Source organism: Prinia subflava, chromosome 20, assembly GCF_021018805.1.
Source record: "Prinia subflava isolate CZ2003 ecotype Zambia chromosome 20, Cam_Psub_1.2, whole genome shotgun sequence".
In the NCBI taxonomy this organism is placed as follows: Eukaryota; Metazoa; Chordata; class Aves; order Passeriformes; family Cisticolidae; genus Prinia; species Prinia subflava.
The window spans coordinates 2182769-2210518 of record NC_086266.1 but is presented as its reverse complement, the minus strand read 5'-3'; the positions used below and the strand labels follow the sequence as shown (position 1 = coordinate 2210518).

Below are 27750 nucleotides of genomic sequence, written 5' to 3'. Positions count from 1 at the left end.
AAAATGTCATTCTAGTCAACTTGGTTTATTTGGTGTTTTCCAAAGGTAGTTAAATTCTGGTTTTTACCCCCCTTACCATTACACACTTTAACAAAATGTATTTTGTTACAGCGTAACATTCAGCCTTTATTTGGTACAGGTCACTTCAGCAGCAAGAATCTGTCTTGCTTCTGAGTTAGAACTTCACTCCAAGAAAGGTTCTCTAATTTCACAACCCCGAACTTCATTTGTTCCTCAGCCTCATCTGCTGGAGAAGCAATTTTTACAGCCCCAGCTGCCGACTCACCCTTCTTTTTTACAATCTCAATCAGTACCATGGACTAATTCCACTTTTATCACAACAAGTGAGTAGTTCAGGCTGACAGTGGAGCACTTGTAAGGGTTCGTTATTGGGGTTGCATGAAAATTACTGAGTTTAGAGTGCCAGAAAGATCTGAAATTCGTGTCAGAGCATTCTCAGCTGAGGAATCTGAAAGGAAGTACTGCCAAAGGAAAATGGAAGTAATTAAAAGAATAAACACAAAAAGAGGCAGCTGAATTCTTTCAATTCTCTCTTTCCTCTGTCAAACCTTTGACAAAGCTTTTCTGAATCGTTTTATTGCCATTTAAAATCGCTTTGGAAGTGAGGTGTCATAAGAAAAAGCTCACAGCATGCACAGTACAAAAACTCTCAGGACGTCTGTATATGTAGGTTTAGGACTCAAAAAAAAAAAGCAAACCAATTTTCTAGTGGTTTATTGCCTTTTTTTTATAAAGGACAAGAAAGTTCATGCCATGTATACAGAGCTTAAATGTAGGATTTTTTAAAAATCCATATCCCAATTTAGGTGAATAAACAGTAATTAAATGAAAGTAGAGGTCAGTGCTGGGTCAGAAGTTGGATCACGTCTAGGAAAATTCACAGGAAACCTCTCAGTTGCTATAATGCTTAAAATACAGATGTTTAAACTCCCTGTTTCTCAGAGACTGGTGGCAGTTCAGATGGAAGAGGGGACAAACAGCAATAAAAAATCATTTGAGCCTTTGCTGACATTTACCACTAAGACTGACTTTAGTTCAGTTTAAAGAGAAGGCCAAGCCTAATTTCTCTACTGCAGGATTTGCGAGTATTTTCCTGTTTGAAATCCTAGAGAAAGAAATCTTGAATTCTGTTGTTGCTCATTTTGGAAGTATTCTCTTTCCCTGTGCATTTATGGATTTCCACTTACACATTTCACTAAGGTGTCACCAGTGTTATAGAACAGCCTTGGGCAAAGCAGCACCTCCCAAGTCCCAAAACCTGGGCTGGCTTTTCCAGTGAAGCACTTGCTGCCTTTCTTTGTTAAATCTGTGACCTGCAGTGTTCTGAATTAGATTTGTGCTCCCTCTGTGCCCCAGTGTGAGTTCCCAGGGGAGGTGGGTGCTGCACTCTTTAACCCACAGTGACACAGGGAGGGTAAAACTGATCTGCACCTGCAGGAAGGTGGCCGCTGGCAAAGGGAGAGGAGGAATTGTGGGCACCAGATCTAAGGTGGGAAAAAGCTCCTGGTGATCATCGATGCCCTGCTGTCACTTACACAAAACACATTCCATGCTACAGCTGTCAAATGTGTTTGGGTAAGAACAAACAAGTGCTGGTGCTTGGGACTGCAGCTACACAAACTCAGCTGTGTGGCTTAGCCGGCACCTGAGCTCCTGTTGCAAATTCTGCAGAGCACATTTCATGAAAACCCTGAAAACCCTTCTGTGGGACTGAACAAACTGCATCCCATCTCCTTCCCATGCCTCCATTATCTGAGCCAAGAACTAACATTGCTTTCCTATTCCAAACACATTCATAAAAACAAAGCAGCAGTAGTTCAGAGTAGTATTGGTGTAGCCTAAGTGTTCTGAATAGTTGTGAGGCACCTTATAAACCACTGTAGCTGTTCTGCCAGAGCTAGTATAAGGCTTTAAAAGTGCAACTGTTAAAAAGAGCATAAAGAATTGTGCAGCTATTGCAAAATACTTAACCAAGTTACAAGGCAATTTCCTTCCAAGTGGAGCTGTTAGGCAGCGATGCTCCTGGGCTCATTCACCTCCTGGCAGGGCCTTCTGGAAGTCCTGTCTACCTGAAAGCTGTGAATTTGTACATCACACTGAAAGGTTTGGTTTTCTTAACACACTTCATAAAATATGGAATTTGCAAACCCGTACGAAATGCTTACATTTCAGGTTTGTGTATAAACAGTGAGTACCTCTTACACCACGTAAAGTGACATTTCCTTCACTTGAGAGCATGCTTTTTAAGCAATCATCGATTTGGAAAAATGTATTGGAAAGTGGCAGTTATCCACATTTCAGCAGCAGTCAAAAAGGTTGCTGGGGAGGGGTTAGAAATCCAAACAGAAATTCTTGCCAGACAGTGAAGGTGGGGTGTAGGCATTGGTTTGGCAGCGTGGCAGGGGCTGTGTGTGCAGTGTCCTGGTGCTGCCCAGTCCTGCAGAGCACCACCCACAGCCCTGGGCTGCCCAGGCAGCTGCAGGAGCCCCATGCAGGACAGTGACGGAGGATTCGTCCTCTCAGGAGGTTTTTTGAAGCTTAGCCAGTGACACAAAGAGTGAAGCTGAAATCTTTTTTCTGCCTCTGGGTGCCTGGGAGCACTCCTGATATTGCTGATAAAAGAAGGAGGGGAGTGCATCTTGTTAAGCTTGACTTCTGCTGTGGTTCTGAGAATTAAAGGTCCTAACAGATACCTGCTTTATTTTCTTTTGGGTTAGATCTGTCACTTGTTCTAGTGTGGCTGAGATCTGAAGCTGTCCTTGAAAGCTTCCATGTGCACACAGCTTTAACTGTGGTGACAACACAGGTATCTCAGAATCACAGAGTCACAGAATTAACCAGGTTGGAAATGACCTTTAAGATCATCAAGTCCAACCTATGACCTAACACCTCCTCACCAACTCAACCATGGCACTGAGTGCCACATCCAACCTTTTTAAAACACGTCCAGGGATGGTGACTCCACCACCTCCCTGGGCAAACAATTCCACTGCCCAATCCTTTCTTTCAGTGAAGAATTTTTTAATTTTTTCCTGATGTCTAACCTAAACTTCCCCTGGCACAGCTTAAGACAAGGTTCCAGTCTGATCTGCAGCACAGTGGAGCACTCAGATGGCATTAGCTAAGAGTGGACACTGCACACACAGCTGTGAACTGCATTTGTGACTCGGTGTGAGATCAGGACCTTTGGTTAGAAGCCCTGGGTGGTGCTGGTGGTGAAGCATCCTCAGCTCCTGGCTTGGGAGCAGGGAATCACCTGGCTCAGCCCAAGGACTCACCACAGGCACTTTGTTTTCAGCTACAGGCAGGACAGCAGGGCACCCTCAGGAAATGTGCAGCTTTGCCACTGGGAGTGACACTGCCCGTGGCAGAGGGTGGCTGGAGGCTTGGCAGGGTTTGGCTTTGGATTGCTATTTACAGGCACTTCACTGTCCTCACACCCGTGAGCTCTGGGGAACTGACCACAGCTGAAGCACCTCCTGTGCATTTCCACACAACTGCACACCAATCCTACACTAGCATGTAAACATAAACCTCTTCACAAAAAATAAACGCATGCTACCAGCCTAACCCTAAAGCCTAGAGCAATAAAAAGCCAGTTCAAGCCTAAATACACATTAAATAGCTTTGGAGTCAAATTAAATTAAAAGCTAAATTACAAGCACGTAAGATCTCTGCTGCTGATGATTATTTTCTAGCCCTGGGTCACGCTTTATATCTTCGCACTGTCTTGTTTTGGTGGCTCTGCTGACTGCGTTTCCAGGACTGAATATTTCACTGGGGAGAAAGAGAAAAACCCGTGAGCACAACAGCACAGGAGGAACCAGGGCTCAAGCAAGGGGCTCCCAGCACTGCCTGATTGCTGTGACACTGCAAAAGCCTTTGCAGCAGCCTTGATTGTCTGCCACTGAAAGAAAGATCATGCTTCTCTTGTGCAAGACTCTCAGTGGCTGCTTACATGAAAGGTAAATGTTAACTGCCATCGTTTGTGAGCTCCTTGGGCTCTTACCAGGCTCTCCTTTGTGAGCAGTGAAGGGGTAAAATCGCTGTGGTGGGAGTTTCACAAAAGCTGCAGCATCACCTAAGCAGTGCCATCATCAAAGGGACACCGGGGGCTTTCAGGAAGGCCCCGGGTAAAGCTGTTTTTGTGGAGGGAGGCAGGCAGGGGTAAGGGACACAAGGTAAGGGACACAAGGCTCTCACCCTGGGGTTCCTCGCTCACAACCGCTTCCATGTTTTCTCCTTTCACGTACTCCGCGTTCAGGCCCTCTGAGAAGTACAATAAACACAGTCAGATGGGAAGGGGAGAAAGTGAAATTATTTGCTTTGATGCCTTAAAAACTCTGGTAATGGCCCTTAGAGCTGTAACAGCCTTGTTGAAAGCTCCTCTGCAGTGACAGCAGCACAGAAGTGTGGATAACCCACAGCCAGCACTGAGATTTGCTGGATTTCAAAGTGCCCAAGGAGCTCCTGGCAGGAACAGCTCCAGCAGCAGCAGCTCCTTTGTCTGAGGCTCCTGCTTCATCTTCATCAGCCCAGCCAATTCCTGTGCTCAGCTCTGGGAAGAGGAAGGCAGGAAGGGTTCCCGGACAGGCCTGCGGTGCACAGAGCTGTGCCCCAGCCTCATTAAAAGCTAAGTTATGCAGAGCTTCAAGAAGCAGCTCAGAGCAGGGCTGTGGTGATGAAGCAGGATCCCAGTGGGGTGTCAAACCCCGAGTAAGTCCCTTATTCAAATGTAAAAAAGTTCCCAACGTTATCAACAAGTGGAGCCAAGGAGCCAGGCTGGGCGCTGGTGGGCAGGGGGGGCTGCAGGAGGGTGGGCAGGAGAAAGGGGGGTCCAGCTCAGAGCTGGAGGTGAATTAGGACAGGCTGGGCTGTGCCAGGGACCTCAGGCACCCTCAGCAGCTCCCCTGAGGGACAGCTTGGGGAAAGGCAGAGGTGGGAGTGCTGTGCTGACTGTTACCTCCATTAGAGAGGGACCAGGGAAGGGGATTTGAGTGCTGGTCTGTAAATGAAGCCTGAGGCCATCAGTGTGCAGCACATGCTTTTCAGGCATCTCTCATTTGTTTGCACATCTAAATATGGCTCAGGGTGGGGCAGGTACTGGCTGTGCCTCGCCTCCAGTTTTGGACAGGGCTCATGGGTATCTCCCAGTGAAGGAGGGAGGCAGGGAATGGTGCCAGGGCCAAACCAAAGGAGGGTGGTGGGAGCCTGAGGCAGCAATGGGGCAGACACAGGAGAAAAAGGGTTCTGCACTGGCTGGAAAAGCCCCATGAAGTCCCCATACCACCAGAGAAACTGCAGAGAAACAGCAGAGAAACTGCTGTCTCCAGGACACAGGAGAAAAAGGGTTCTGCCAAGCCATGGAGGCAGCAGAGGCACAGCTCCCACCCTGGCCAGCACAGCCAGGGCTCAGGGACAGCAGGAGGCTGAGCCACAGCCCAGGGCATGGCTGCCAACTACGAGGTGAGGTGGGAGAAAAGAACTGGGATGAGGAGTTCTAGGCAGCTTTGTGCATTTCCTCAAGAGGAATCATCAGCAAATGCTCCTCAGCAGGGACTCACAGCTGAAGGACAGCCAGGCAAGAGAAAGAACCCAGCCTGTTCCTCTGTGTGCCAACAGAGTGGTCACTGCACACCACCACTGCCTCCACCCAGACGTGTTTTGCTGGAATAACACCAAATGCAATTTATGTTTTTCAATAAAAAGTCACTTTTGCAGCAGCTGACAGCTCTTAAGATTTCTGTCATGCACTGCAATGCATCTAAGGCCTGACATTAGCCCAGCATGCCATGTCTGATGGCTTAAATTAATCCTCCTTTATAATTAACTTTAATTTCCTGCTGCCTTTCTGGGGCTTTGTGTCTCTCAGCTTCCTCCTCATCAAAGCCTTTACTCCATTTTTTTTATTATTTATTCTTGCCAAAATATCATTTAAGTGAGGGGAATATACAAGGGTGTTTCATTCCATCACATTCATTTGACTTTTCCTGCTGATATAATTTACCAAAATGCTGTTTGTTTCAGGCACAACTGGGAAAATAGCACGATTCCAACAGAAATTTCCAACCCCAAACACCCTTTCCCTTAGAGCAAATGGGACTCACAGGAGATTTCAATTGATTAATTTGAAAAAAAGAGCTTGTAACTCAGCTGCTTGTAACTTCCCTGCCACAAAGAGCTGCAGGAGCCCACCACGGTCAGGTGAGTGCTGTGAGGACCCTCCTGCAATGCTTGCACTGAGCACCTTCAAGGGGCAGCTCGTGCAAAAGGTGTTTTATGGCCATAGTTAAGTTTTGCTGCTTAATTTGCAGTTTACTGCAGTGATTGTCACATACCTGCTGAGGGTGCAGTGAAGCCGCAGGTGCAGACACTGCCCCTGCAGCCTGGGGATTTTTTTTACTGCTTGCTGAGATTTGGGAGGGGTTGGTTTGGTTATTTTGGGCTGGGATGTGGGTTTTTTGTATTTCCTGTGTTTGGCATTGATGGTTTGGTGTCTGGCTGTGTTTGTGTGGGGTGTGAGGGGCAGTGTGACCCTGGGGGTGGCAGTGGCTCCTGGTGCAGGTGGGCTCTGCGCAAAGCATGCCCTGTGCTGGGGCTTTGCTCTGCCAGCTGGGAGGCACTGGGGGCACTGGGGGCACTGGGTGGCACAGCTGTGTGCCCTGGGGTGCTGGGGAAGGACTCACGCTGGATGCTGAAGCAGAACTTCTTCTGCTGGTAGGAGATGTAGCTGGAGACTGCCCCGATGAGCGCCATGGCCAGGCCGCTGGCAATGCCCGCGATCGTCCCCGTCTCTGCCACTGTGGGCACAGAGAGAGCTCTGGGATGGGCACACAGAGAGAGCACCTGTCCCCTGTCACCTCCCACTGTGGGCACAGACAGAGCTCTGGGATGGGCACACACACACACAGAGTACCTGTCCCCTGTCACCTTCCACTGGATAGGCACACACACACCCCCTGTCACCTTCCACTGTGGGCACAGAGAGCTCTGGGATGGGCACACACACAGAGCACCTGTCCCCTGTCACCTTCCACTGTGGGCACAGAGAGAGCTCTGGGATGGGCACACACACAGAGCACCTTTCCCCTGTCACCTTCCACTGGGATAGGCACACACACACCCCCTGTCACCTTCCACTGTGGGCACAGAGAGCTCTGGGATGGGCACACACACACACACAGCACCCCTGCCCTGTCACCTTCCACTGTGGCACTCACCTCCGCTGTAGTCGTTGTCGGTGTTGCCGCTGGCACCTGCAGAGACACAAACCTGTCAGTGCCTGCACCCCTGTGCTGGGAGGGAGGGGACACACAGGGGAGGGGTGGCACGGCAGCCCTGGCCTGGGGTGGGGCAGGTACCTCCATGGGATGCAGCATTTCGGCTGCCCCACACTCCACTGGGCTGCTTGCTTTTGCTTCTGAGGGCTTTGAAGCTGCTCCTTTCCCCCTGTGTGTGCACGGGGGGAGTTTTGGGGGATCCTCTGCATGGGACACCTCTGCCTGTGTCTGACAATTACCCTCACCCCCACCTTTTACACCTCCACTGCTCAGTACCAAGGGAACACCTGAAGGGCTGTCTGAGTGTTGCAAGCACAGGGAGGTGACTTCCCTTCACAAAAGGGAACCCCTCAATTGCCTGGAAGTCTATTCTGACATCACCTTCCCTGGAGAAACTGGGCTGGGAGGAGAGGCTGCTCCCACTGGAACACGCAGTCCTTGCACCCTGAATTTATGGAAGCAGGTCAGGATTGTATTAATGCCTCTGATGCGCCTTGTCCTTGGCACAGGGATTTATTAAATGTTGATTAGGCTGGTGGCGTTCAGCTCTTAATGTGACTGCTTTTAATATTTAATGCTGTGGATCCTTGTGAACGGCTTATCCGAGTGTTGCTGGATTTCCCCCTTGCTCCAGGCACTGCTGGTTGTGTGGTGGAGAGCAGAGGTTGTACCCACACGTGGCACCAGGGTGCCCTTGAGGTGACAGGGGACACAGGTGCCACCTGCCCTCGTGGCAGCTGGAGCTGCAGAGCCTCCCTGGAATCAAACCCAAGCATTTCCAATGGCTGGCACCAGGTGTGACCACAGAGGCCAAGAAATTTAACTTTTCCCTGGGCTCCACGGTTCAGACCCCTTCTGCCCCTGCCCTGGAGGTGAGCACTGCTGTGCACAGGGCTGGGGGTAACCCTGAGCCAGGACTGCTAAAGAAAACCCTACACAGGTCAGCACTCACCCTTCTTCTTGTCTGGGCTGTAGCCACCATCCACAATGCTGGCCAGGTCATCGTCTGAAAATCCTTTAAAAGGAACAGGAGCAAACAGTGGTTGGCACCTGAGGTTGGGATCCTGGGCTGCTCCATCCCCACCTGGGAACTGAGACTGGTCAAAAAGTAGCACAGCTTCTATCACAGTTACCAGATGTTAACCCTGAGTTACTTTAAGGTCACAGAAGAGGTAATAACTGACTGGTTTAAATGATACTGTATTTGTTTTTTAACTGAAATGACTGGTTTTTAACAGTGATGATGACTGATAATCACAAATGATGGATAATTTAAGAGTTCATTAGACATTTTGGTGGTCAGCCTTGGTTGAGAGTGGAGGAGGCAGGAAGAAGTGATTTGTGTGTGCCATGGCCATACTGCAGGGGACCAGTGAGCCCCTGGCTGCACCAGCTGGCCCTGGGGTCCTGGGCAGAACAGTCCAGGGGAAAAACTGAGCACCAGCCTGTGTTGGTACACATGAAAAAGTTACCTTGTAGAGTGCAAGTCTAATTAATGCAGCGTAAGTACAGAGAAACAGGGTCTGGGGATGTGCAGCTGAAGGAGTGGAGCTGCTGAACATCCCAGCTCCAGGCCCAGAGGGAGCCCTGGGGTGCAGCAAGGTGAGTGATGGGAGCAGAGATCCAACACCAGGACAGCCAAAGGCTCCTCCTCTGATGCTGTGCATTGGGAAGGATTTCCTTTGCCTCAGCAGTGTAGAAGAGGCTGCCTTATTCATCAGCCTACCACAAAAAATCAGATTTATGGGCTTAGTAATGAGTGTGAAAAGAATGAAAGCCCTGACTCTGCCAGAGCCTGGAGAGGTCCCAGGCAGTGCTGGGGGAATGTGTGTGCTGGGTTGTGGCCAGTGCCACATTCCAGCAGTTCAACGCCTCAACCTTTCCTGCAGGAGCCTGAAAACTCAGCAAGCCCAGAATACCGAAGTGCAGACAAGTCAGCTAGTTAATACAATGTAATAAAATACCTGCCTGTTAATTAGGCATGTGAGCAGGGTATACAGCCATCCTGACATCAATAAAGCAGCCGTGCAAAGTCTGCTTCCCAGCTCCAGGGCTCAGGGGAATAATCCTCACAGACAAATGATTCATTCACCAGAGTGTTTCAGGGATGGAAAAAGAACCCTCCCAGCCCATGGGGTGTGTTAGGCCAGGACCTGGCCTGCTCTAGATTTACACCTTGCAGTGACTGTGAACCCCAGCAGCCCTCGGTTAAAGAGATGGGGGGATCTCAACACAACCACCACAACTTAATGGATCAGAAGAGACCCTGGGGGACAAAACCTGCACACAGACAGGGAGCAAGTTGTTAGAAGAGCTCCTCTCTGCCAAGGACCATTGAGGAAGGATGGAACTGCCTGTGGAAATGTCCCCGCTCTGAACAGGCAGGACAGGGATGATAGCAGTGGGCAGGACAGTGGAGCAGGCAGCACCCGTTTCTCTTTATCCCATCACTTGGTGGGAATGGTGTCAGGCTGGGAAGGAGCTCCTGCAGGTCCCAGGGAAGAGCAGGGCTGGGAGCAGGCAGGACAGAGAGGAGAGGTCAGCCTACCTTCACCCGGCCTTACGTCCGGCCTCCCAGGATCCTTCCTATCGTTCTTATCATCAAGGGCATCAGACAAGTCAAAATCCATAGGATCCTTTTCTAGAAAACAAGACCAAGGTTAGCAGTGTGGTGACAGGCTAAGGAACTTCGCAATTAATTCATTAATCAGGGAAAAAACGCTGTTGAAAGAGATGAACCTCCAGATACAAGCCTTTCTGAATTCTGCTATGGGACCTCATGGCAGATCTCCCAAACCCATCCTGTTCCATTTGGTTTTTTTCTTGGGGTGTCTCAGGTGAGGAGACCAGAGGTTGGAAATACCAGGGTGGCACATCCCAAACCCTCCCCCTGTGCCAGCAGCAGAGCTGGAGTGAAGCAGCAGGGGCTGTGCAGGTGATGCTCACCTGGGTTACGCTTAGGAGGGGCTCTTGTAGTTTTTGGCTGCTTGGTCGTGGTGGTGCGAATGACATCCCAAAAGCCACTGTCTGAAGGGAGGGGAAAAAAGACCAAAATGTTGTTACCCTCTGAAACGTGGGTTCAGGTGAGTGCTGTGTGGGGAAACCCCCACCCTGCTGGCAGGCTGGGGCTGCACTGGGCCAGCTCAGTGCTCTGCTTTTTACACAATTTCAGCTGGTATCAGGCACCCCTCCCTCTGGGAATGCTCAGCCTGCAGGGATCTCTGCATTACCTGGCTTCCCTGGCCTGGGGAAGGGCCTGGGGGTTGGCTTGGCTGCTTTGGTGGTCGTCTCCACAGGCGTGTCAAAGTAATCAGCCAAATCGAAGCCTGCAGGAGAGAAGGGATTGTTACACTCCTGTTTGTGGGGACAGCACAAGGCTGTTGGCACACACCCCGCTCTGTGGGTGTTGTGCAATGGTGCTGCACCACTGCCAGGGCCTCCCAGACGTCAGGCTGGAGCTGGAAAGGGCATCCAGCCACTTTGCTGCTCAATTGTGACCTATCACAAATGCTTCAGAAAAGCCTGGCCACTATTTCAGTCTCCTCATCCAAGCTGTGGCTGCTGCCCAGCCCCAGCAATCCCAAAATTCTTCACTTTTGGGGGAGTCCTGCTGGTACCTGCAGCATCTCCTGAGAGCTGGTGCAGATAAGAAGGGGCTGTGGCACCAAGCCAGTGGCTGGGACACTGCTCCCTGTGCAGCTGCCCACGAGTGACCTTGAGCTGAGCAGGGCATGCACAGAGAGGGGCCAGGGCACGGGAATCTACTGATCTATTCATCCAAAAAACACTCCCTGGGGAAGAAGCAACTGGCTGAGACAAAGCCTCAGCCTCCACGTGTCCATCTCCCAGGGGGAGTTCACTGGGTCCAACAGCCTCTGGTTCGGGCTGCCATCCAAACACTGAAGCCCTGCCTGTGCCTCTGGCACTTGGCTTCTCCTATCCCTAGCAAAGACCATGGTGGCCAAGGAGGCAGACAGTTGAATCTGCCTAAATTTGTGCCAAGATCTTCACGCAGGGGTGAGCAGATTTACTTCTGAGAGCTCCCCTGGTGCAGTTTATTGCAGGCTCCTCCAGCGGGGCTGAGCAACCCTTCGGGCCCTGTGACTGTGCTGTGTTTTTAACGAGGACTCTTTGGCCAGAACTGAGCCAGAGGAGCTGCTGGCAACAAAACTTGTTTGAATTTAAGGGAGCTTCCTCAACCGTGGCACAGCTGGGAGCTGGCCAGACAGCACATTTGATGTGCACCAAAAGTCACAGACCCCTTCTCCCCTGGATGGCAAAGTGTCACCAAGATGGGACTTTCTGTGGAGGCTGGGGATATCTTGGAATAAAAGAAAGGAAGGAAAATATCCTTTGGATTTCCTCCTGGAAGAAAAGCTAGCAGGTGCCATGCAGACAGGAACAAAAGCCCTTATGCAGCTGAGCAGTGATTTGTGTCTTCTCCATTAGGATACTGCAAAGTGTGCGGAATTCTGCCTTGGTTGTAAATGCTCCACTGCCACTCACCTTCAGCATGGACAGAAATATCAATATTGCATTCCTCTGGCTGCACAGGAACAGTGCAGGTGCACAGGCCAGCTCCAGCTTCCCTGTGGGTGAGTAAAGGGGTCCCAAAGGACCACACACAGGCAGCCCCTGGGGGCTCACACAGTTCAATCCCACGGGGAATGCACCCACACTGAGCTGAGAGGATGTGCATGCAAGGAGGTCTCACCTGGCCCAGCTGCCGGCCTTCTGGGGCCCTTGGGAGTGGCTGTGACAAAAGAGATGGGGAGGAAAAGTGTCAGTCATAGGCATCACCAAAAACGTCACCTCTGGACTGAGAATGAATGGCAAAGATTTCACTACAACTTTCTGACATCTGCACTTGTGAACTCAGGGCACAGGGTCATGAACACCCTGCACACAGGGTGAAAATGGAGCCCAGTGCTCCACAGGGCACTGCTGCCCTGAGCTGAGCCAGCATCCCATCCCAGCTGGGATCTCTGGTGGAGAGCAGGGAGTGGAACAATCTGCCCCAAGGCTCTGGGACACAGCAGCAGACAGGCAAGAGCAGACACTGCACAGTGTGGAAACCAGCAGTGAGCTGCCAATGTTTTGGTGTCCCTGGCCTGCTCAGTCAGTCCAATGATAGATAATTTCCTGTTCAGTGGCACCCTGATACTCAGATCCCAGCCCCCCTGGCTGCTCCTGGGTAAAACAAGCTACAGCCAGCCACGGAGAGGGGAGGGAGCAATATGGAAACCACTGCCTATTAGTAATGGCTGGCATTACCAAGTATATGAATAAATTATGGGCAAGAGCTGTGGCTGCTCCATTCCAATTAATTTCCATTAGACTGGAGTGGTGCTGCTGGACTTCATTTCCAGTGTGCTGGTACGGTTTGATGTGACCCAACTCCAGACCCTGGGTTTGCTGTTTTCTGGGGCTGACACGATGAATCCAGAGTGGGATGCAGCTCTTGGGGAGGCCATGGAGGCAGTGCTGCCTCTTCCCTTCCTCAGGGCAGGGACTCCAGCCAGGAGAACACCACTTTCCCTCCACATGAGGTGGCCATTAGTCATTTCTAACCAGCTCTCTCACATGCTGCATTAAGGGGCTTTTGCAGAATCCTAGATGAGCTGCATCAGCCCTGTGACCAAGTTGTCTCCTCTACCACCCTCCCACCAGCATCAGATCCCAAAGAACAAATCACATCTGTTAACATCTGTTTGTTTTCTCCTTTTTTAAACAGTGCATAAATGTGACTTACGTCGCCTGGTGACGGGGTCAAGCAGGGCATCCTCTAGGTTGAAGTCATCTGTGTCATCCCCATGACCTGGAGACAAAAAATCAGCACTGGGCTGTACTCACTCCACACAGAGTAAACCACCCTGAAGTAAGGTAAGCTAGACTTGTTTGCTCAAATTGCTTTAGTTTTTTGCTGTTTTTTTCCAAGCCTGATCCAACATTGGTGATGAGGAAGACATCAGCCCTCTCCAAATGCTGTGATTGTTAAATGCAGAGCAGTCATCTCTGGATTTTCCATTTGCCTGCCCTAATGGACGTGGTATAAAGACACATGTTATGCTTAAATTTGTCAAGGAGAGCCTACCAATTCATCTCTCAAGCTAACACTCATCTCTGGCTGTGCTCATGATTATATGATTGCTGAACACCATGAAAACACTGGGACAGTGCAGACAAATTCAGTGGCAAACAAAAAAGCCCTATGCCCCTCTTCTTCTCAAGTGCCTTCCAACATCAAAGGTTTTGCATGAAAAAGCTGTTGCTGGCTGCCAAGCACGACTTAGCATTTCAGAGGCTGCCTGCCTTGGAAATATGAACCAGGACCAAACACCCATCCCAGGGATACATGTGACAGCCACAGGCAGATATTTTTGTTAGAGATGCCTCAACACAACCCCAGTCCCACATCTCAGGGATAACTCAGGGCTACATCATGTTCTCCTGCAACAGGGCCAGCTAATCCTTCCTTTCTCCGTCTCTTTTTTGCATGGCATTAATTACTGTTGACTTACCCTAGTTCTGAATGTATTTGTCTTGATAAATTCACGCTTTTACATCTCAGAGCATGCTGAGTAATTAATATCCTTTGGGTTTGCTAAGTACTGCAGCACTGCAAGAGAACATTAAAATGGCTTTCCTCTTATTCCTACTGCTAAATGGATTTAGCTATTGCCACCTGAGCTCCACCGTGCTTCATGAATAAATTTAAAGCTTTACTGACAAGGACAATAACAATGGGAAGGCACCAGTCCATCAGAGAGCAGGTATCAGCCTTTCAGTGAAAAACTTCAACTGAGAGTGGTCACTAAGTACTGCAACAGCTGCAGTTCCGCTTCCACTTACTCACACATCACCTCCCATCTCATCTGCTGCCTGTTAAACGTGTACTTAGCAGCCCTGAGAGTGATGTATGTGATGTGTGTGCACAGGCAGGGGCTGGGAAGGCACTGTGGGCTTCTCCCCCAGGCAAAGGCTCCACACGAGGCACTGCTGGAGGGGGTGTGGAAGGAATGAGTGCCCCAGCCCATGCCGTGTTTCTCATCGAGCTGAATGATGCTGACATTCCCTTGTGAGGGAACGAACAGCAGCAGGCAATGCAGGGAAAATCCGGGTGAAATCCACAGGGAGAGCCTCTTGCTCAGCACAGCAGGGCCGTGTCTGCCACCCTCGGCCTCCCTCCATGCCTCTCTCCTTCCTTCCTTCCCAAAATCTTTCCCTTTTGGGCCTTATTGCTGAAATATTGGCACTGTGAGGCAGGCGATGCTCTGACAGCCTGGGTGAAGCCGCAGGGTTAACAAGTGCTCGGTCAGTGAGAAGGAGCAAAGTCACAAATGTGCAAGACAATCCACAGCGCTGAAAAACACCTGCCCAGCTCCAGGGCTTGCACGGGGGCTGCCAAACCACCAACATCCCTGCTGAGACTCCACACACTCACCACTGTGCCGGCCAACTCCCCCAGTCTTGTCACTCTGACAAATTCGTGCAGTCCTCCTTTCCCTGAATGGCTTTTTCTCCCCAGTCTTTACTGGATTTCCAGGAACTAACAGCACTCCATCATTTTTGTCTTTCTATTTAAAATCATGCTTAAAAATAGGCAGAAGGGGAAGCCCACGTCGCATCTCTGGTGGGATGAGAAGCGTCACCAGGCCAAAAGAGGAAAATGTTCCATCACCATGTGAGCTGGCAGGAGGGATGTGGAGGCAGCACCAACTCGCATCAATAAGCCAGGAGCCCTCTCTTCCCTCTCCCTCTCTTCCTCTGCTCTCCATGATTCAGTTAATATGGGGGTTGTGGGGCTGCACAGGGATGTCCCCCAGTGAAGACATGGGCCTGGCAGGGAAAACAGTGTCCCAAATTAATAGGACAAAAAAAAAAGCCAGGCCAAACCTGGCGTTAGGAGACTCACTGGACCTGCCAGCTGAGAAGCACTTACAGCCTCGCTGGGTTTGGTGACAGCTCCCCTTGGCAGGATGAGAGGAGGGTGCCCCTTCCAAAACCACTCTCCCAAGAGCCAGCTGGCACATCAGGGGGCCAAGGGGGGCAAAAGGTGCTCAGAGCCCTCCATCCTCATGGGGCTGAAGTAAACAAATACTGCAAAGAGTCCTCGGCTGGAGCTGCATCCTGGGGGTTTTCCCAGGAGAGGTGGGAATGTTGCCCAAGTGAGGGTTGGGGAAACTATGGATGCACTGAATTGCCCAGTAAAACCTTCCCAAGGAGGGGCAGTGCCCCGTTACCCAGGGCTTTCCCAACGCTGCCCATGGCAAACCAACATCCTTTTCCAAGGTTCCCCTAGGCATTGGGGACTGCCAGCTAATTGAAGCTGACAGCATCTCTATTTCATGCAAAGGATGTATTAGACCTTTTATAGATCAATAACCAGGTGCTGCCATCACAGCCACACAAACTCCCCTGCTTGCTCCAACAGATAGGGCTGGAATGCTCTCCTCATTCTTTTACTCTGTTATTAAGTGGTAACAAATCTGGTACTTCATGGCCAGACACTGAAAACCCCTCCAGCTCTCGGTATGAGTGTTTAGTGTGCACATGCAGGGTTTTTGGAGGCAGCACTGCTGCTCCCTGCCCTGTCCTGTACAATCCCTTTGCTCCTGGGGCCCTGACACTGCTCCACAACCACTGGAGGAGTGGAGCTTCCATAGCCCGTCCTCTGATGGGAACTCATGCCCAGCACAGAGCATCTTTACACATTTATACTTTCCAGGAGAGGTTGGGGCTTATTCCTACACATCAGCACTAGCAAGCTGCTGAGCTGCAGCAGAGTTTGAATAATGCCCAGGGAGCAGAGCCAGGGTTGTGCATGCCCTGAATGTCACCTCCCCGTAGGACATCCCCACCTACAACCTGTTACAGGGCCACAATTGCAGGGATATGCAAACCCCCCAGTGCTGGGGAGCAGGATGGGATCCTTGTTAGGGCTGATGACTAGGCTACTTTGGGTCATGTTTTTTCCTACCCTTGCACTGGGTCTTTGGAAAAACTCAGCTCTTTGGCTGCTGGGAGAAAATGCACATCCCCTGGGGCAACAGGGGGTAATTCCAGCCCTGTGCACCACCAACCAACCTGAGCACGCATGGGACTGCAGCTCTGTGGCAAAGGGGGAATAGGCAAAGGAGATATGTTTTCCATTTTTTAATTTAATTTGACAATCCACAGAGATCAAGCTGGGACATCACCTGGCACCCAATATGAATCCCCCAAAGCCAGAGTGGGGAGGTGGGGGACACAGCTGTGTCCAGCAGAAGCTGTAGAACAGGGGTGAGAGTTATGGCTGAGCCAGCACTGCAGACTCCCCCACCTTTTGCTGAGTCCCCTCGCCTTGCTGGGAGTATTTTTAATCAGAGCTAGCTGCTCTTTGAAGGTAGAAGGTTTTTTGTGCCTTAATGTATTCTCTCCTCATTATTTTCTGTAGCAGGCAGCTCAAACACACAATTGTACTCGTCAGCTTTTTAGTTTTTACAATTATATATATATTCTAATTAAGCCCCACTGTTTGACAAAGCTTGAATTACAGTATCATAATTCACACCCAGTATATTGCCAGGCCGTCTGCAGCACTGGGAGAGAGGTGTATTCCATTTTTAGCGCCAGCCCACGGATCTCTTTGTGCAATATATATGTGTTTAGCTTCCCTGGGAATAGAGAGCCTGCGACGCCACGAGATTGACAGCCCGGGAGATTACGGGAGAATGCAAAGCAGGCACAAGGGCAGCAGAAAGTAATTCCAACTGCCTGACTTTTATGCATCCACCTTAGCAGCAACGCAGCGGGCGGGGGAGCAGGAGGAAAGCAGGAAAGCAAGTACTGTGGTAGCCAAAAAAGGCGTCCCCAGTGACCAACCTCATCCTCTTGGCTCCGGGTTCTGATGCTGGCACACGCAGGGGGTTCCCTGAGGCTGGGCACCCACAGCTGTGCTGGGAGCTCTGGGCAAGGCACTGGGAAGGAGGGGGTTGGGAGCAGAGCTGTGTTGTTGGACCTCTGGGCTGCATCCTCACAGGGGGGGTTCTGCCATCTCAGCAGAGATAACAGCTCCAGAAGTCTGTGGGGGTAAGTGGCTGTTCCTCCATGGGCATGGGGCTGTTCCTCCATGGGCATGGGGCTGCCCCTCCATGGGCACAGGACTGCCCCTACATGGGCATGGGGCTGCCCCTCCATGGGCACAGGGCTGCCCTGCAGCGCTGAGTGTCCCCAGGGAACTCTCCTGGTGCAGGTGATGGCACAACACCACCGGCCAGAGCAGGACAGAGCAGAGCACCAGCCTCACCAATGCCTCCACAATGTCTGGGCACTGGCCTCAGCCACTGCCAAATGTGTGGGAAATGTACTTGCAAATCCCAAATTCTTGCTGACTGCTAAGGCCAAAGCACAGTTCCATGTGTGTAGGGAGAGCAGTGTCCCTCAGAGCTGGGGTGTCACAGTCTCTGAGAGCAGTGCTGGCTAAGGGCAGCTCCTGTGCAGCTGCACTGCTCCCTGCAGAGAGCCCAGGCTGCCTCCTCAGCACACTCCTCCTCCTCCTCCAGGTAGCTCTGCCTTGAAAAGCAGACTCTGAACTTCCAGACTATCTCCTCAGCTGCTGCCAGGGAAGACTGGTTGCCCTGCACAAACAAGCTGTCAGCAGCACACCAGGGTACGGGGTGGAAGGGCTCTGCTGGGAAGCAGAGTGTGGGAGAAGCAGCCCCCTGCATCCACCCCAGCAGTGGGGATACATCACTCCAGCACAGGGCATGACCAGTAAGGAGCAGTGGGACACATTCCCCCAGCTGGGCTGACCCCAGCTCCTTGCAGGGGATGAGGGAATGCTGCTGTCCTTGCTCTCTGTTCTCAGTGAAACATTTTGATTTTCAGAAGTACTAATCAAAAATCACTCTTGATTATGGCAAAAACAACCTCTGCTGAATTTTTTTTTTAATGCAATTAACAAGGGTGTATGGTAATTCCAAGCAATCTCGCTCTTGAGATTAAAGGAAAGCCTGCCAGGAAGCACATGAATAAAGCTTTAAGATGAGAATTTGCATAATGAAGACTTTCTCTTTGTGGAGGGACTGATGGTGATTGTGCTTGAAACCAATTGAGGGAAATGCCTAAAAGCCTCCACTACAGCCAGGGCACTGCTGTCCTGACCCGTGCAGGCTCCAGCCTCCGCTGCCCTCAGGTCCCTGCAGGGAACCTCAGCTCCACCACAAGCCCAGCTTGTGTCCTTTCCTGCAGCCAGTGCCCCGGGACAGGGCAGGAGAGGCAGCACAGCCCCAGTGCAAGCTCTGAAATCTGCAGCTCAGGGCAGCACACCTCACCCGGGCTCTAAGCCACAGGATAACACCACAGTTCTGTGCACCGGGGCAGCTGCATGAGAGCAGGCGTCTCTTGCAATTTGATTTCAAGGCTTACTAGGAATAATATAAATTATTTGGCAGTGACACCCTATACACCCAGCAGGAATGATGGAGCTGGTGAGGAAAACGTGACCAGCAAAACCAGCCTGCTCCTTCCCAGCAGACATGACTGGCACCACGATGTGGGGCAGGTCCAAAAGGACAACTTGGTGAGCAGAAGGTGAGCCCTCACCTGCCTGGCCACACACTGGGTACTCCAGGGATGCAGTGCCCATCCAGCCTGCACCACGCTGAGGGCTGCACTAAGGTCCAAACACACCTTTTCCCCACCTGGTGTGGAAGGACAGACCTCCAGCTTGCATCCAAAGCACCGAAAGAAGCAGCACCCCCCTGCACACCCTGCCATGTCCCACAGCCCCTGGGGAGCAGCTGGGGGCTCAGTCTGCATTGCCACGGGCACACTGCCAGCAGGCAGACACCAGACAAAAAAACACGGCAGGGAGGAGTTTCTCATCTGCTGCCCTCTTGCACAGCCTTTCCCACTCCTCCACAGCAAGATTTAAAACCCCAGAGGGAAGCGCCCTTGACTTGTCTCTGCCAACAGCTGCATCTGGCACAGAGCAGGGGCTGGCACAGAGGCTGCAAGGAACCCTTGAAAACTGAGTGTCCCTACCACAGACAGACAAACACCTCTGGGTGCCAGCAGCAACCCTAACAGAGGGAAAGCAAAGCCTCATCAAGGTCAGGAGGACCACAGGCAGCAAAGGCTTTGTGTGGGGGGTTCCCATGGAATGCCTTGGGCTGGCAGCTGATGGCCAGGTCTGCCCCATTCTGGCTCCACAGCAGTGTCCCTTGACCCCACATGAAACAGATATTTCAGCAACTCTTCCACCACAGGATGGTCCCAGACCAGGCAGCCCTGCTCTAGCAATGTAAGATGCTAATGCAAACAGTTTTGTTCAGTATCAGCACTCAAAGCTTTCCAGGTTTCCAGGGCTCTCTGCCATCCCAGCGCATGGAGCAGGTGATGTTTTCTAAGTAACTTTAATACGATAGCTGCTCTTTGAGGTTTGTGTCAGAGGGCTCTGCCACAGCACTGCCAACACCTGCTTCCCATTAGTCCCAGATCAAATCCACCCGGAGCAAAGGGCTGGAAGGTTTATAGCAGAAATATTTAAGGTTCCTCCCCTTGTGGGGTGTGGCTGGGCACAGCTCGGTACCTGTGATGAGGATGGGGTGATGCCCAACTTTCTGTGCCTGCAGTGGCTATCAGGACATTGTGGTCAAGGATTAAGGAGGACAGGAGGAGCTCAGCCTCTCCCAGCCCTCACAGGAGCTCTACAAATCTCTGACCCTCCCCAGGACTATGGGAAAATGCTCCAGGTATAACCCTCAATAACTTAAAGGTGTATCTGATAAGAAAGGGAGCTGGTTTTCCTTTCTGTTTTCTTGCTGTTTGTTTGGGAATTTTTTAAAGAAGAACAAAGTATATACTTAAAGAGGAAAGGATGTGGACAGCATCATTATTTTATTCCCACACCCAAAGCACTTTGCAAGAGGCCAAGGGGAAATTAGCACTGAACCAACTGCACAGGATAGAGAATGGTTAAAGATGACCTTTCAGTGATGAAAAAAAACCAACAGTGTCACTCTGGGCTTGGGTTTGTCCCCACCAGATGCTGTGTGCAGGTGCCATGATCTGCCTAGCAGGCACCAGCCTGGTTTCCCCACACAGACCCAGTCTGGTGCAGCACTGCTGAGGGACAGGCAGGCTGGCACAGGAGCAGGATGTGAGCTGAAACCACTCTAGAGGCAAGCTTGGCACACTCTGTGCCCAAGTGCCCTGCCCCAGCCCTCACCCAGCCTCACCAGGCACAGAGTGGGAGATGTGGACGTGGCTTGTGATTCCTAGTGAAGGTCCAACAGCACAGTAAGTTCCTTTTCCTCCTATAATTGTGTCTGCAGGGCTTGGATTTGTGCTGAGAACAGCGTTGATAATTCAGGGCTGTTTTCATTATCACCGAGCAGTTCTTACCCTGAGCCAAGGCTTTTTTTGTCTCCTCACCCACCCCACCAGCAAGAGGCTCCCCAGGGAGCTGGGAGGGGACACAGCCAGGACAGCTGAGCCCAGGTGAGCCAGGGATGTCCCAGCCCGTGTGGCCCCATGCTCAGCACACAGGGCTGGGGAGGAGGAGGAAGGGGATGTTGGCAGTGACGGTGTTTGTCTGCCCAAGTCACTGCTGCAGGGGATGGAGCCCTGCTGTCCTGGGGATGGCTCAGCACCTGCCTGCCATGAGAAGAGGGGAGTGAATTCCTTGGTTTGCTTTACCTGGAAACTGCCTTTATCTCAACCCTGCAGTTTTCTCACTTTACCCTTCCCATTCTTTCCCCCATCCAGACATGGGGGAGTGAGCAAATGGCTGTGTGGGGCTGAGTTGCCAGCTGGGATTACACCACAACAGCTGCTTCCATGTTTTCCTGCCTGCTGTCCACCCAGAAAGATTACAATGTACATTCACATTAGCAATTTGATTTCTGCTTACACATTAAGTAATGACTACAAATTTGCCTATTGCCAAAGATGCCTGTTTATCAACCAGATGACAAATTGTGGCATGAAAGCATTTTGTTCATAACTCAATGCAGAACAACTGATGACAAAGTCAGTGATGCAGGAGCCCAAAGAAAACTGAGGCAGGAGATTAAATGCTTATCACCTGATTATCACCTCGGAAGAGAAAGGTTGTTCTCATTAGATAAAGATCAAGAGGAGGTGCTGTAGTTAAAAGTAGGTAAATAGGGAATTACACGGTAAAAATGCTGGTTCATCATTTGGGATGTGTGATGCTCCTGTCGTACTGTGCTATTTAAAATCAGCAGAGCAGTACTGGGAATGAAGACCTGGGTAATGCTGACAGATGGAGCAGGGCTCTGGGAGAGCATGGGGGGCTCAGCCTTCTCCTCTGGCTGAGGGCATCTGTCAGCACAGCTGCACTGCAGAGCTCCTGCCTGCCCACTGCTGTCCCTGCCTTCCTACGTGGGGTTTTTGGGTCGGGTGGGCAGAGGCTGAGACTCCAGTTTGAGCTGCCCACTGTCTGCACACTCCCACTGCTCTCAGCATCCCTCCTCCCTGTCCGAGTCTTCTCCCAAATCTTGCCAATGCCTCTGGTTTTGCTTATTTTGTTTTTTTTACACATGTATGTGACCACACCAGGTCCCTGCAGCAACCTGGCCATCTCCTTCCCTGAAGATGCTGCTCATGTGCTTGGGAAACAGAGCTCGCACTCAGCATCAGCTTTTCTGCCTGTGGCCCCAGCTCTCCTCCCACAGTAAGTTTCTGTGTTTCCTAGACAAGGTTGAAAAGCAAAGGAAAAGGATTTTGGAGTGACTGCCAGGCAGTTTCATGAATGTGTATCAGCACTAACTTCAGCCCCGTGGCACCAGCAGGCTGAGCTCTCAGAAGATCAAACCCAAACTGACCCTGAGCAGCTCCACTGAAATCTGTGAGTACAGAGGCAGCACTCGCCTCTCTCTTTGCCACTGGGCTTGTATCAGGACTCTGTTTTCTTCTCAAAAGCATTGCTCCCTCAGCAGTCACGTTCCTAAATCACAGCTAGTGACTCCAGCATCTGGATCCCCAACTTTGAAGTTTCCCTTTCAAAGTGCTTTCATGTTCTACATTTTGATGTGCCATGTTCATCTTCTCTCCTTTTTCCTCTATTTGAGCACTTCCACTGATTGTGAATTGTATCAATCAGCTTACAAAGGAATTATTGCAAAGCTTTTCTCTTTGCCATCAGTGTTATGTGGTTTATTAAACATATGTTTTGTTATTAGAGTGGCTTCAGAAGCAATGTCTAATAAAAACTTCCGTTTTTCCTTTAGTTAATTGTAAAGTTAATGCCTTAAACTTCCAGGAGATATTCTTTCAGGAAGAAAACAAATTTGGGTTTAAACCAAGTAGTTTTAAGAGTTTGTTCTAGTCAACTCAGGAGATCAATAGACACTTCTGTTTTACTGTTTTTTGAAATGTTCGTAACAGATCACGTTTTTGTAGAGGTGGAAAAAACCCTCAAGAGTTAAACAGCCATTTCCAAGCACATTTATCACTAGGCTGGAAATTTCAGAATACAAGTAGAACCATGGAAATTAATTATTTCCACAGCTATGTACATAAATATCTGAGCATGGCACATTTAATTAATGCATATGTGTTCTAAGATCAGAGATAATTTGTAAGAAAACCAATTTGGCTTCTCGTGCTTTGTCATACGCACTAAAGACATTATCTAAGTAAAAATTATTCTTTAAATGTATTACTTTGACTCGCCACTGATACCTGGTAATTATAACTTTAATAACACAATAATGTATTATAACAAAGATTTTTAGCAGCTTTATACAATGCTGCTATCTCCTTCAGTTTCGACAATAATGTCAAACCAAGCCTTCCAAATAATTCCTCCCTGGAACTCTTCTGGAACATCCACAGTGAGTGATCCTAGCAAGTGATGGGGCACAGACACAGGGTCACCTGGCACTGGCACCCCTTTTTCTGCCAGCTGCACCCACGGCTGCCCAGGGCAAAGCAGAGCCCAGACACCTGGAAAAAACATCTGGAAAAGAGATGGCTCCTTCCTGCCTTCTCCATGCTCTCCGTTGGGCACTGTTGTGTGTGACAGTGACTGCAGCCATCCGTGCAACAGTTATAGGTGGCTAATTATGCTGGCTAATATTGCTTTCACATTTAAGTAATTATTGTGATTGCTGGTAGTCACACTGCAGAGGTGATCTGTGAGATGCTGCCTGTGAAGACACGGGTGACAACACAGCCTCTCAGTGCTGAGATGGCAACTTTGGAGCACACGCCCCACTGCTCTTATGGCCATTTGTACAGTGAAGTTTTTCTTCAACCTTTTCTGACAAAATGTAAAGCACAAATACTGCTCGTGCCCCTCCTGCCTGGCCTGCAAGAGGAAACCTTGTGCTCCCTCCAAAAAGCCCTCAGATTTCAAATTTGTGAGTTTTCCATGAAAACACATCAATGAATTTCTGTACTGGCTTATGAGACTGAGGACAGGAGAGGGGAAAATAACAAGATTGGAAAGTTTCTTGTTTGACTCTTACTGTTTTCCAAGAGCATGTGGTTAACCCTGGATGACTCATTAAAATGAAACAGAACTACATTTTGGAAAAGTCACAGATCTGTGAATTTAACACACCCTGCAGCGTGCTGGCATAGGGAATGCCTGCCTCTGGCTATAGCCAGGAGGCTTTGCAGGATGTTTGGTTTTCTCCACCATCTCAAAATACTTAAATTCTTCTCCTGCACCCAATCACACTGGGAATATGCCAGACTGGCTGTGGGCAGAGGCAGCCTGGAGGCACAGATGGATGTGGCACAGCTGACACCCCACTGATAGGGCACTGAAGCACACAGCTCTGAATGAAGGGAAATGCACCAGAATCTCATCAAAGAGAAACCCAACCCCTTTTTTATTTTATCAATGAAAAAGGGAAGTTTGCTCCTGCTTTACTGGACAGTCACAGACAAGACACACATCAGTCTTGTGTCGGCGGTGGATCTGGACCACAGTTGCAGGAATCGTGTGAAGTCCTGATTTTGTTGTTTGTTATCCTTAGTTCTTGGTAATTTGTAAATCTCTGAGCTTCCAAGAGGCTGGGCTGCCCACAGCATGCCTTCAGCACTGCTGGAGCAACTGCTTCAGAACAAGAAGCCAAAAAAAAAAAAAAAAAAAAAGCTGGGGAATAGCAGCAATGAAGAAGGGTGATTTCTATTGCTGCCCTTCTGAAGAAATGGCACAGAGTGCCCTGCCTGGGAAACCCACTGCCTTCCCACCTCTTGTCATCTTCCCACGGCTCCAGGATGACGCAGGGAGGCTGTGCTGGCACCCAGAAGTGCTCGGGTGGGCACCCAAGGCTCTCTCAGGGTGCTGCAAAGCTGTTCCAGCACATCTGGGAGAGAGAGAGGGAGGGAGGAGCAGGCACGCACCCACGGGCTGGGAGAGCCTCTGCCGGAATACAGCGGGGGAGGATCCGAGGCCGCTGGAAAGGCAGTGCCGGACACACCGGCACCGGGGCTCGGTGTGCCCCGTGTCGGCACCGAGCCGCCTCCCCTTACACAGCGATCGCCACGGAGAGGCGATTTAAAACAATTCGGAGAGGAGACAAACTTAATGTTGTTCCATCACCTGGGAAGCCTCACGCTGGCAGGAATGATTTATGAATGTTTCGGTGAAATTCGTTTTGATACAACGCAGCCGAGGATATTTAAGAGCTGCGACCCAAGAGCTCCAAGATGAAACAGAAGAGCGTTTTTGTTTGCCCACGTTGTGAGCAATACAGAATGTAAATAGCGTTAGTACTGACTAATCTGATTTTTTTTTTCTTTTTAGCCTAAAATCAGGATTTTATGCACCGTCCCAGCTCAGCCTGTCAAACTAATATCCATCAATTCAAGATGCAGCGGCTAATCTGGCCAGTATAAGCAACTCTGTACCACGCTGTTACCATTCCAGGAGTACAAACAGGTAAGTACTAAATGCAAACCAACTAATTCCAGGCTGACTCATGGAAAACCTAATATATTCCAACAGCAAAACCTGTTTGGGGTTCAGTTCCTTATCTACTTTGATGCTGATATCTTCTAACCAGTCTGTGCTTGCCGAGTGCCTCCTAGCTAATAGCAGGTTTTGTTCAGAAAAACTTTCCTGAGACCTTTTCCATAATTGCTGTCTATTTTCTCTGTATAACCTTTAAAAGGACCTTTCTTTTCAATTCAAACACACTGCTTTTTAAGTACTGTTGGGTTTTTTTTAAGGAGACAAAGAGTTGTGGTAAGCTTTGCATTGATCTTAATTTCTTCCTCCCCACCCTCCTAAAAACAGGATTTTTTTTTTCCTTCCTAGCTGCTGCTCAGCTGGGACCCATTTCTGGGTTAGACTATTCTGATCCGCGGAAATAACATCGGGACAAAAAAAAAAAAGAAGTGAGAATACAACCAGCAACCCGACAAATTTGGGTCACACAGAGGATCCGCTAATCCAACAGCTCAGCGAGCAGAGACACAAACCCAAACTCCCTTCGCCGTCACTCCATGGCTACCTCGGTTTAGGATTAGCTGAGCCCCAGGCTGCTCCAGAGCTTTGCACCTGCAGCATCGCACATCTGAAACATCTCCGTGACACGGAAGGCAGCCTGCGCTCCGAGATGCGGCCGCCACCGGCACCGCCACCACCGCAGGGCTGCAGCCGGGTACCGCTGCGGGACCGGCCCCATCGGACCGCGGGGAGCCGGGGCAGGGCGGCGAGGCGGGCAGAGCCCAGGGTGGCGGTCGGGAGAAGGAAAAGGGGACAAGCCTCTCTCCCGCGGCCCGGCCGTGATGCACAGGCTGGCACCCCGCCATCCGCTGCGGAGTCGGGGTGCTGTGCGCAGGGTGGGGCCCGCAGGGCGCAGCCCCGTCCCCGCCGCGATCCCCCGGGGCCGCATCCTCCCAGCCGGGCCCCTCCTCCGGGCGCACCCCTCCGGCCCCGTGAGCCCCCTCCCCGGGACAGGCCCCGTGTTACCGGGGGGGAATATCCAACCCGAGGGGCCCGCAGCGCCTGCACCCCTCGGGGGGAGCATCCCTGGGGGTGACCGCGGCCGGGGGCGGGGGTCCGCCGGCGCTGGGCCGGGCCCGGCGGGCGATCATGCGCACGGCGCGGCCCCGGCCCCGGCCCCGCTCCCCCCGGGCCGCCCCCTCCCTCCCGCCGGGCCCGGGCCGCCCTACCTGCGGCCAGCAGCGCGGCGAAGGCCAGGAGCAGCCCCAGCAGGCGGCGGCCGGCCATGGCGCGGCGGGGCTGCGTCTGCAGCGGGCTCGGCTCCCGTCTCCGCCGGGGCGGGACGCGCGGCCGTGAGGGGCGGCCGTGAGGGGCGGGCGCTCGGCGCCACCGCCCCCCGAGCCGGGCCGCGCCCCCGCCCCGGCCCCGCTGAGGGGTGAGCGGGGCTGTGAGGAGCTCCCGGGGCACGGCCGAGCCTCGGCGCATCCCGGATTTTTCCTCTCGGCGAAAACGCGGCCCCGGCGCGCATCCTTCCGTCAGGCGTGAGTGGGGCTGCCGCCGGTGTGTCGGTCCCACATGTGCTGAGCCGAGCGGGGCGATCCGGGCGGCGGAGAGCGGCGGGGAGAGGCGCAGGGAAGGAAGGAGGGTCGGGATAGCCGGGGGAGCCCCGAGTGCCCGCACGGAGGTGCTGGGACCGGGCAGTGGTGCGGGCCTGGGCGCTCTGCCCTGCTCCAGGGAAAGTACAGAAGGACAGGGGCAAAGGAGCTGCTGCAGTTTCACCCTTTAATGCCGAGTATTTAACGTGGAGGTTACGGAGCTATGGAATTGTTGGCTGGAAGCGACCTCTGGAGGTCTCCAACCCAAAGGCCCCACCGGAGCGGGACCCACGGACAACAGGTTACATCAGCCACGTCTGAAAACTCCAGGGATGAAAAGTCCCCTTCTTCCCTAGGGATGACCGATGGTCGTGCTGTCTCACTACCTTGGCGAGAAGATTCTCCTGCGTTCACTCTGTCCCTCCCACTGACCCTTTGGTCCCTCCCCAGCTGTGTTGGCTCTGTCGTGTTAATAACTGCCCTTAGATTTGCCCTCAGCCGCCTCCTCGCCAAAGCAAACAAGTCACCCCTTGTGCACCGAGTGCTGGACTCTCCTCTTCTCTGTGGCTCTTTTGAACGGGGGTAGGGAATTGTTAGTAACAGGGTCAACATCTTCTTTGTGATATTTATAGGTTGTTTTGCTACAGAAAAGGGGATGAGGATACCTCCTATTTTTAGGAGCTATTCTGAGGCTTTATTGGGGACTGAGAGCCTGAAGAAGTGGCGGGGTCATCGTAGTCCCATGTCACCTCACAGCAGCTGGTACAGGCTGCTCCAGCCGAGTGTCAGGACTGCCTTGGGTCTAGAAAACCCTTTTTTGTGCTTGGTGGAAACATTACCTGAAAAGATAATAGGCAAAGAGACCACGATGGGGTGGGGGGGAGGCAGTCCTGTCCTCTGTAGAGGTTTGAAGGATGCGGTGGGATAACAGGGAGAGGGA

At 51.4% G+C, this 27750-nt stretch overlaps 1 protein-coding gene across 2 annotated transcripts; it reads right to left on the bottom strand.

Moving 5' to 3' along the window:
• Positions 1 to 4: 4 nt before the first annotated feature.
• CD99L2 (CD99 molecule like 2) lies at positions 5 to 27667 on the bottom strand. Of its 2 annotated transcripts, none has more exons than XM_063416814.1 (11): positions 26445 to 27667; positions 13054 to 13119; positions 12016 to 12054; positions 10532 to 10627; positions 10248 to 10328; positions 9850 to 9942; positions 8254 to 8316; positions 7242 to 7277; positions 6708 to 6821; positions 4225 to 4290; positions 5 to 2097 (listed from the first exon to the last, which is right to left on the bottom strand). In XM_063416814.1, the coding sequence occupies exons 1-11, from the start codon at positions 26698 to 26700 to the stop codon at positions 2087 to 2089; spliced, it is 921 nt and encodes a 306-aa protein (XP_063272884.1). In that variant the 5' UTR covers positions 26701 to 27667; the 3' UTR covers positions 5 to 2086. The 2 variants fall into 2 exon arrangements, with proteins under 2 accessions (XP_063272884.1, XP_063272883.1); XM_063416813.1 differs by having other exon boundaries at positions 5 to 3798; positions 26445 to 27660.
• Between the last annotated feature and the right edge of the window lie 83 nt (positions 27668 to 27750).